The sequence below is a fragment of the Myotis davidii genome, unplaced genomic scaffold (assembly GCF_000327345.1).
Source record: "Myotis davidii unplaced genomic scaffold, ASM32734v1 scaffold109, whole genome shotgun sequence".
Taxonomy (NCBI): domain Eukaryota; kingdom Metazoa; phylum Chordata; class Mammalia; order Chiroptera; family Vespertilionidae; genus Myotis; species Myotis davidii.
This window is the reverse complement of record NW_006300368.1, coordinates 250924-261096: the sequence shown is the minus strand read 5'-3', so window position 1 is coordinate 261096 and position 10173 is coordinate 250924. Positions and strand designations below refer to the sequence as shown.

Below are 10173 nucleotides of genomic sequence, written 5' to 3'. Positions count from 1 at the left end.
ATTGCTGGGCCATCGGGGCTGCATGGGTTCCGCTGGAGTAGATACTGCTTCTCCGTTTCCCAAAGTGATGTGCCAACTTGCACCCCCTCCCCAGCCACATGTCAGAGTTCTGGCTGCTCTGCATCCTCACGGATGCTTCGTGTTTTCTGTCTTCCTCATTTTAGCTATTCTGGTGGGCACAGAATGGCCTCGCCTTGTACTTGTCATGTGCATCTGCTGGGAGAATTTTGACTGGAGTCATGGTGTGATTGGATGGTCCCAGCTCACCGTGTCACCCCCTTTCTTACAGGCCGTGTGCTGGTCCACTGCCGTGAAGGTTATAGCCGCTCCCCAACTCTAGTTATCGCATACCTCATGATGCGTCAGAAGATGGATGTCAAGTCTGCCCTGAGCATCGTGAGACAGAACCGTGAGATCGGCCCCAATGACGGTTTCCTGGCCCAACTCTGCCAGCTCAATGACAGACTAGTCAAGGAGGGGAAGTTGAAACTCTAGGGCCCCCCCACCGCCTCCTCTCCAGAGGTTGGACAGGGGGAGCCCTGGCTGAGGTGTCCGTAGTTGCCACGTTTAGGAAACACAATGTACCCTGCTCCCAGCATCACCAGGCACTTGCCCACAAATCTGTCCCAACACCGCCCTGGGCCTCTCTCCCCGTGGGGAACATATAAAGAAGCTTGCTGAGGGACAGTCTTGCTCCCTGGTGTGTCCTGTGCCTGCCTTTATGGTGTCCTCTCCCTGAGGTGGGGTCGCGGAGGGGGAAGGCCTGCGACATGCATGCTTCTGGAGGAGCCAGGGCCGGTCTGTGGAAGTGTGAGGCCTGCGGCGCTCACAGGGGCCCTCCTGGCCTCCCGACTCCTTACGCCTGGGTCCTGTCCTGAGTGGGGACTGTAGCACCTCGAGCCTTGTAAAGGAACTATGCAAACTCGGGGCCCCTTCACCCCCAGGTCTGTCTCCCCGGGCTCCTTGCAGCCGCCCATCCCCTGCTTGCAGGCAGAGGCACTCCGTGAAGCCTGAAGCTGGCGTGGGGGAGCCGTCAGTTGTTAGTGGGTGACGTTCCCGCGAAGAGACCACATTTGAATGGCTCCCCTCGGATGAAAGATGGCTAGCCAGACAAAGAGGCCCTCGGGCGGCAAACGATCCCCCCCGGAGGTCTCTCCAGAATCGGCAGTTTCTAAAATGCGAACCCTCGGGAGGCTCGCGGCCCGAATCCACGGGGATATTTCCCTGGGCCTGCTCTCAGTCACTTGGTTTGTTAGAAGAGCGATGCCTTGGGCATGGTTTCTTTTTCTTTTTTAGAAAACAGGGTGTTGAAGACCAGCCTATTTAAAAACCCCACCATTTGGAGAATTACAAGGGTTTTGTCCTGAATTATAGTGTTGGCGAGCCCAAGCCACTCGTGCTAGCTGCTTCTTGTCTCGGTTGCTATTCTAAGAACAGGAGGAGGAAGTTGGCCAATTACAGTTTGTGTGTGTGTGTGTGTATATGGGGGTGTGTGTGCGGGGGGGGGGGGGGGGCGCCTCAGAAACACAGCCAAAGGACGGACGGGCACGGAGGTGAACGGTCCCAGGCTCGCACCCTGCCCACGTACAGGTCTTGGTGCCAGAAAAGACACTGGCCCTTCGGAGCAAAAATGACTCAGCCAGGCAGAAATGAAGCTCGACGGAGCGTCCAAATGGAGCCTTTATCGGTGGTAGAGCAAGCAAACAACAAAGAACAACTTTTTTTAGGAATGCACTAGCTCACACACGTGTGCGCACGTTCGTCAGAATATAGGATTTTATCTTCAACAGTCTTGTTAGAACTTTGCATGATTGTCGTCATGGAAAGTGATACAGTGCTGTATACAGGTTCCCTAACAGCCATGCCCCCGACACCTAGCACCTAGGTGTCTGTTAGAAGTCTGTGGAATTAAACGTGTTTTGTGGTTTTTTTTGAGCACCAAATATAGGTAGGGCATTGTTCTGGTGGGTGTACCAAGCTCCCAGAATCCTGAATTTGTGGTAGGATCACTTGCAAAGATTTGCAAAGGAGTCTTGCCTGAAGTGAAATATCAGGGACTTTTGTTGAATGTTTAAAGTTGTGTTAAGCTTAAATCCAGGCGGTGTTACCACGTGGAGGTGTGGAATGTGCCTTTCTCAGTCGCCCAGGAGCTTTCCGCCAGGACAAGGAGAAGCAGGCGTGCCTTTGGAACTCACTCGCAGGTGGCAAGGTCTCTATCTCAGCAGGGGCAGCACTGCGCAGCCTGGGCTGCACTTTCCTCTGTGACCACAGCAGCCCTGATATGCTGGCTGCCCAGATAGAGCCACCCAAGTGAAATGGCCATCCTCTAAACTCTGTACCTCAGTTTTCAGATAACCCTCCCACTTAATCCAACTTGATCCTCACAATAACCCCAGCCGGTGGATCTTCATGTATGGTTACCTTAAAAAAAAAAGGAGCTGGGGTTCTGGGGTTCAGGGTGATTAAGGACATGACCCCCTATGTTGCCCAGTTTAAGGCAGAATTGATGCAATATTTCAGGCTTGCTGCTTCCTGAAGCTGAATTCTTTCTCTCATACGACACTCCTCAAGAAATGAGCCCCCCTACCCCACCCCCACCACCACCATGTCCAGGTGTGCTGCACCTGCCCTTGACCCGGCCCATGTGGGCAAGGGCCAGTTAGCTTTGTGGACAGAGAACGATTCAAGCTGTGGTGCCAGGGGAGGTCTAGTGAAGGTTGAGACAAAGTTGGCACAAAGCCATCCGTAGTCCAGGAATAGGAAGTAAAAGACTGGGTTCGAATGTGTGACTCTCCTTCCAGGAAACACGTAGCATTCCTAAGCCAGAGCTTTGTGCCCCACTTCTGGAAGAGGCTCCGGATATGGGGCCCAGGCAGTGGCCCCCCCACAGGACAGCCACAGCGACTTAGGAGCTCTTGAAGGCCTGTTCATGGGGGCCTGAGGGGAAAAAGTCAGTGGGAGAATTATTGCCTTTACTTTGGGACTACTTTTATGCTGATAACTGGGATTTCTTGACCATCTGTAGGCTCAGAAGCCCCATATTTACTTCACAAGACTTAGCTCCTAGTTCTTTGAGTAAAGTAACATCAAATTCTATCGTGTAAGAGTCAACACGCGCCCAGCGCTGAGGGGAAGCTGTTCCTGGGTAGCTTTACCCCTGGGAAGGGATGGACTAGGAAGTCAGGGTGCCCTCGCTCCCTCCCCTGACCGGATCCCTTTCTTCGACTAGCAGACGCCCAAATTAGAGCAGCAAGCGTCTCCTCTACCTAAAGCAGTGCACGTGCCACAGGCCGGTCTGTTTCCCTGCCACTCTGAATGACCTGGAGAGCATAAATCAGCATCTACAAACAAGGGGACTCTGACACCAGGGTTCTCTAAGAATCCCCACTTGGAATTGACCACCACCTGAAAGTTAGAGGGTATGTCAATATGGTGGCCGCCAGGTGGCGCTGCGTTCCACCCATGGCGAGGGATGATTTGAAAATGAATGTTGGTGCCTTTTGTGTCACAAGTTAATGTTAAGATGCTAATGTTTTAATCAGAATAAGCACTGATCTTATAATAAAGATATAAGCTTTTCTCGCAGGAGATTTCCTGTTATAAAACCGGTGTCAAGTATTACTGAAGAGCCAACGATGATGGTCCTTCCAAGACAAGATTTTATTCTGATTGGGCTAGGGGCCAGGCCATCTCCGGCGGAGAGAGCGGATTGGCTGGAAGCTTACCTTCCCTCCTGTCAGCTTTCAGGGTAACCTGATTGGAAAGTAACAAATTTTCTGGACAGAAAAGGGGGAAGGTATTAAATGGTTTGTTTTTAAAAATAAGTTTAATGTCTGTTATATCACAAATCAGTGTTAAAATACTAATACTGTAACCAAAATAAATGTCTTATATTACCAAGAAATGGTCTCTTTTCGGTCCTTATCACAGTTGGTTGCTTTTATGCTTACCTTTTATGTTTGCTTTTTCTAACTTTTAAAAAGAATCATCTAAAAATCGGCCTTCCTGAGCTAGTGATAGGTTCCATGCTGATTATATTTAGACAAGCAGATATTTGCTGAACAGCCTTCCAGTACCAGAAATGTCCTGTGTTAGCAAGTCTTTTTATTTATTTCATTTTAAAAATTCAGATTTATTGAGGTATAATAGACTGGAATATTCTTGAGTGCAAAGGCCCACCCCTAATGAGGGAGGTAAGATTTATGGTTCTAAGAAGTAGGGGTTGGGGTGACAGTCTCACGGTGGCCTCACGTGAAGATGACTGGGTGGCATTTTGGGATTTGTTATCCTGCAAATGGACAGTCCGAAAACACATCCCCGACCCCAGATGCTTTAAATCCCGCCATTAGCAGGTCTCCCCGGCCATAAGCACTGCCTTTTTCCTCTGAATAAACAACTCAGAGTTGGGTGCCTTTAGTCCCAAAGCCTGGACAGCAAAAGAGCCTCTCTAGTCTTCGCTTAGAGGCACTTAGGCGAACTCATTATTTGTCAGACCGCTGTGGCAACATAACCTTTATATTTTTACACAAAATCTTAAGGCAGAGCACTAAGATGTAAAACTGGTAAAAGTGTTTTTTAAGTATAATTTTTAAAACATTTTAAGGAATACATAGCAATCAATTCAAACAATATAAAAGGCTTATAATGAAAAGTGAATCTCCTACCCCAAGCCTTCGATCCCTCCCCTCGGAGGAAGCCACTATTAGGTATAGCCTAGAAAAATTATTCTTTAAAAGTGCATGTAAATTTACAATTATCTCAAAATTAAAAGATTAATTTGAAAAATTACTTTGTATAGGATGTTCATAGCACCTGTACCGAGAACAGGGGAACATGGGATGGAACCTAAACTACCCACAACAGAAGTCAGCTAAAACCCTAGGGGCTTGCCTCCCGCAGCACTGTCTAGCTCTGAGCGACAAGCTGTGGATTGGGTCAATATAAAGTTGAATTGATGTTAAGCAAAAAAGCAGATGGTGTCCTGGCCAGTGTGGCTCAGTTGGTTGGAGCATTGTCCCATATCCTGAAAAGGTGCAGGTTCGATCCCCAGCAGGGCACACATGGAAGGCAACCAATCAATGTTCTCTCTCACATTGATCTTCCTCTCTCTCGCTCTCTCTCTCTCTCTCACTCCCTCCTGCCCTCCCTCCCAATCTCTGTAAAAATAAATGGAAAGAATATCCTCGGTGAGGATTTAAAACAAACAGCAGATGGCATCATAGCCGGGTTGTCTCTGAGCCAATCTGGCTCTACATTGGCAGAGAGTACGTCAAAAGTTTGGGGATAATTTAGAGATTCAAGTCCACTGGATTCTTCTCTCTCTCTCTCTCTCTCTCTCTCTCTCTCTCTCTCAACATTAGTTTCAAATAAAATAATGAAATAAATAAAATCCGGACCGTCGCCGTCCTCCAGTAGCTGGCGTCTCCTTCCACCTCCGGCAGGTGGCAGACGTGTTCCAAGGACGGTCCCCACGTCTCCGGTTCATGCGATGGGCCTGCCGCTTCCAACAGCCGGTGGGGCTCCGGCGTCAGTCCCGCCAGCTCAGGGTCTCTGGGCATCAGAACGGCCCTCTCCCAAATCCAGGACAAGAAGGCAGTGTCCGGCCACAATAGGGTTAACGGTTCACATTCCAGAGCAAGGGGAAAGGAGCTAGAGGGTCAGAGACAGGGGAGGGGGCACGGAGGACCAGCTTCTCACAACACAGGGCTCTGTTGGGAGAGATAGATCACCCCCAACAATGGCCACAGCTGTTTTCGTCTGCCCCGAAGGAAAGACGAAGGAAGCAGGTATCAGAGAGGGCCCTTCCTGCAGGGGCTTCTGTCTGGCTTGTAAAACTGTCAGACCAGCTGCCTTCATGTGTTGAGTGATGGATGATGGAAAGGAGGAGGGACCGGTGGCCGCAGATGGACACGGCGACTTACAAGTCGAGGCAGGTGGCAGAGGCCCTGCAGATGCTCTGCAGGTGGGGCAGGCTGATTCATGGCCGTGAAAATACCGAGGGGACCGGAGCCACAGCCCTCTTCCCGGTCTCCTCCGGGGCCTGGCGGCTGCCTCCTCAATCCATCTGCAATGAAAGCTTCCGCTGGCTCCTTTCTTTTCCTGCACCTCAGGTGTGAACCTCCTTCCCCGCCTCTGCCCCTCCCAGGCCCTCATTCTGCTCCAGGGCTGCGGGAGTCATTCCTTTTGGTTTCTCCGTGGCTGGCCCAGCTGGGCCTGGGAGGGCTTCATGGAGTGCGCCCCGTGGAAGGCACCCGTAAGATCTCCCAGAGAGGACTCAAAGCTGGTTTTGAAACATGTAATGGGCTGGGAGACAAGGAAGGAAAAATGTCAACACTAAAAATGTTGGCCTTGGCTTTTGCTAAGAAAAGGGATTTTGTGTTCTCCACTCCTGCCCACAGCCTGGCTGGGGAAATGACTGCCTTCGGGACGTCAGCCTGCAAGCCACAGGGAGTGTCCGGGCCAAACAGTGCCTGGCACCATGTGAAGCATGGTAGCCACCATGCTTGGGGGAAAATGGCTGTTTAGTATTTTAGCCCTGCCGACTTGGCTTCTGTCATTATTTGCTTGCTAAAGTAATAGAAAAGTTATTTTGATTTTCTGAACTTATATAAGTCATCTCATTCGATTGAATACACCATTGACTGTGGCTTGAAAACCCCCATTGATAGTGATCTTACTGGTCTTTCGAAACACATTCCTCTGCACCTGGAGACCATGACAGCACAATGACTCTAAATGGCCTCAGTGGCTCCAGATAATGTGTTTCCGTTGACTCAGGGGTCCCAGGACACTCACTGCGGCCTGAGAAATGGGATGTCTGGGCTCAGCCCTCTGGAGGACTCAGAACTGCAGTTTCCTTTGTTAAGCTGGTGCCAAGTTTGTTTTGAGAAAGCCCGGGGGGCCCAGGGAAGTCGAGGTGAAGAGCTGGGGCTCATTTTGATAAGTGAAAACCACCGCCGCCTGCATAGAGGAGGTGCCCCCCTCTCTCTGAGTCACCGGGAGCACCGGCAGCAATTTGGGAGTTTGCTGCCCTTGAGGAGAAGTCTTTGGAGAGGGCTTGCTCTGAGCACACCCTGTTCCCTCCCCCTGGGCTGAGGGAAGCGTGGGGCCAGCCCTGCCCCAGCCTGTCATTGGCTGGCACGAGGCAGAGGGGGCTTTAAAAAGGCAAACGTGCCTGGGCTGGGGACTGGAGCCCGTGCTACTGGAAGGCCAGGTGCCCTCCTCCAGCTGGCACCATGCAGCTCTCTCTTGCCCTGTGTCTCGTCTGCCTGCTGGTGCACGCAGCCTTCCGTGCGGTGGAGGCCCAGGGGTGGCCGGCCTTCAAGAACGATGCCACGGAAATCATCCCGGAGCTGGGCGAGTACCCAGAGCCCCCGCCAGAGCTGGAGAACAACAAGACCATGAACCGGGCCGAGAACGGAGGGCGGCCTCCCCACCACCCCTTTGAGACCAAAGGTATGGGTGGCAGAGAGCGCTTGTGGCACAGGGCTCCTCTGAGGGGAGAGTTCTCTTTGGGATGCTTGAAGGCTGGGGTGGACCCTCAGGTGCTGCTGGCAATGGGTGGAGGGGCAGTCTAGAGGCAGGGAAGGGTAGCATGCCAATGGAGCCCTGGAATCCAGTGCAGGGACTTGAGGCTGGCAGGGGGCTGGCAGAGAGCCTGGGGCAGGATGGAGGTGGGCAGGCTGGGCAAGGAGACGGTTTAAGGAACCCCTTCCTGAGGTTCAGGAGTCAGTCCAGCTGCCAGCATCACTGGGGACAGGACAAGGCAAGGGAGCCTCACACCTATAGGCTCCTGCTGGAGGCCAGACGCGCTCTGTGGGCTGTGCATGTGCTATAGCCCAGGATCGTCCACGTGGGAGCCCCATGAGGTGAACTCCCAGCTGGAAGGTGAAGAAATAGAAGGTCCAGAAGTTAAGTAGTCTGGTCATGAGTAGAAGGACTGAGATTTGGACCCAGTTTGATTCAATTCCAAAACAGCCCTGGTGGGGGATGATGGGTGGGGTCGTGGGGATCAAAAGCCAGAGCAAATCCCCCCAGAGCAGTGGGAAAGGGATGACAGGGAGGCACCTCATCAGCTCCCCCTGCGAATGGTCTGCCTCGTGAGCTGGCCCTTGAACGGGAGTGTGGGCACCGTTTCAGCCTCTAGTGTGGGTGGCTGCCGGGCCCAGGCCCTGGAGGGGAGGCAGCAGCAGCATCCTCCGTGCAGGGAGCAGACACAGGTGTCTACTGAGCCCAGCATCCGTCCTGTGTCCCCACCTCAGACCCAGCCTTGCCCATTCCTGGGGAGGGAGCCTGACCCTAGCGAAAAGTCAGTGGCCCCGGTGGAGGGTACCCCTGGGCTCCTGGTCAGGTCTGCACAGAGAAGCCTGGAGGGCGGGGGCACTGTGCACAGCTGGCTCTGCAGCTGGCAGGAATGGCTGGGGGCGGGGGCTGGCTGACACTTCAGAGTGAGGGCCTCCCTGCCCTCAGGCCATTGCCCAGGTGGGAGAGGAGCCCACTTCCCAGGCTCCTGCATCCCACCCCTCCCTGCCTCACAACCCCTGGGCTGCAAGGGGACCCAGGAATGAGGTGTCCACTTCCCTGGGCTCCCACGAGAGGCCACAAGCCCCCAAGGGAGCCACTTGTCCCGAACAAAGTCACCCTCTGCAGAGGAAGGACCTGACTTTGGGGCACTATTCTTGGAAAGCCCCAACGCCTCCTTCCCTGGGCAAATAAGCCACCACCACCGCCCCCGCCCCACACACACCCCTGCAGCCTGGGAGCAGGACAAGGGAGCCAAGCCAACCCCGAAACCAAGAGGCCGGCCACAGGAGGAAGGCAAGCCCACATCCCCCTGCTGCGCGTGCTCTCCGTGCCTGGGGGTGGCTGCCTGGCCTTCTCTGCCCCCATCTCTGGTTGTGGTCTTAGGACTATTTTCATCCCTTGGTGTCACATGGAATGGTCCCCATGAGACCCTTGGGGTGGACAGGTGCTCACAGGAGGACCAGCGATTTAAAAAGCTCCCACCATTTAAGCCCACGGTAGGAGACGTCATCAAGGTGACTCCAGGGAACCAAGTCAGGCCTCAGAGGACAAGCTCCCCGCCACCCAGAAAGCAAGCCTGTGCCGCTGTCAGGTGTCCATTCACATGGCACAAACGAGAGGTGTGCCCAGCAGGGTGCCTGGTACCCAGCAGGTACTTCAATGTTTGTGGCAGCTGACCCTGTAGGTTTCCTGTCCGAGCTGGATCCCTCTCTGGTAGGGAAGTAACTATAGTAAAAAGCACCCCCTTGCCCCGCCAGCCCAGCTTGGGAACACGGCTTCCACCCACGGAGGAGCCAAGCGGTGCTGGGCCCCAGGGAAGTGGAGCCAGGAGATCCAGCTCTGCCTTTTGGGCCAGCGCTTTTCCCTCTCTGGGCTTCAGTGCTGTCCGTGAAAAGGAGGGGGTTGGACGTGCTGCCTTTGGCTCCTTTCAAGTCTAATGACTTCTCCTCCTCTCCACCTCCCTTCCAGCCCTCTCCTCCCCCGCAGCTGCCCTGATTTATTACCTTCAATTAACCCCTACTCCTCGCCATCACCTCAGGCCCCTCCCAAGTGTCTGGAAAAGGAATTTGGGAGAAGCAGGAGGCATGCAAATTGTGCGGCTAGTATCAGCCTTGCCGGCCAGGGGCCCCGTGGCATGGGTGTGACTTAATATAACAAAGAGGCCCCCCTCGGAGAGAAATAATAACACATCCCGGCCAGCCAACGCTTCCAGCTCTTACTGTGTGCTTGGTGGTGTCCCCTGCATTATATTTGTAACGGATTAACTCACTGAATCCTCAGCTAGCAAGCACAGAGAGGTGAAGTCGTTTCCCCAAGATCACACCGTGATGGAGCTGGCATTTGGACCGCAGCAAAGAAAGAAAGAAATTGGCTCCAAAGTTTTAGGGGAAATCTTTCCACCAGCAGGGCCCTTCCCATAATAGATGTCCAGGGGCAAAAGCGTCTGGAGAGAGGCAGGATTGGGAAAGGCGAGATGGTGTGGAGGGAGCTGGCCAGACGGGGAGGCGTGGTCGGGCCGGCCTCCGCCCTCACGTGCGCCTCTCTCCGCAGACGTGTCCGAATACAGCTGCCGGGAGCTGCACTTCACCCGCTACGTGACCGACGGGCCCTGCCGCAGCGCCAAGCCGGTCACCGAGCTGGTGTGCTCCG

The 10173-nt window shown here is 53.6% G+C and overlaps 2 protein-coding genes across 2 annotated transcripts in view; both read left to right on the top strand.

Annotated features, from left to right (window-relative positions):
- Window positions 1–3900, top strand: part of DUSP3 (dual specificity phosphatase 3) — a 7710-nt gene extending 3810 nt beyond the window's left edge. The window contains exon 2 of the mRNA XM_015572550.1: window positions 290–3900. Within this exon, the coding sequence (XP_015428036.1) occupies window positions 290–495 (206 nt within the window). The 3' untranslated portion in view covers window positions 496–3900. The remainder of the gene's footprint in view (window positions 1–289) is intronic.
- A 3307-nt stretch (window positions 3901–7207) lies between these two features.
- Window positions 7208–10173, top strand: part of SOST (sclerostin) — a 6999-nt gene continuing 4033 nt past the window's right edge. Inside the window, exon 1 of the mRNA XM_006776900.2 lies at window positions 7208–7455. Coding sequence (XP_006776963.1) covers window positions 7236–7455 — 220 coding nt within the window. The 5' untranslated portion in view covers window positions 7208–7235. The remainder of the gene's footprint in view (window positions 7456–10173) is intronic.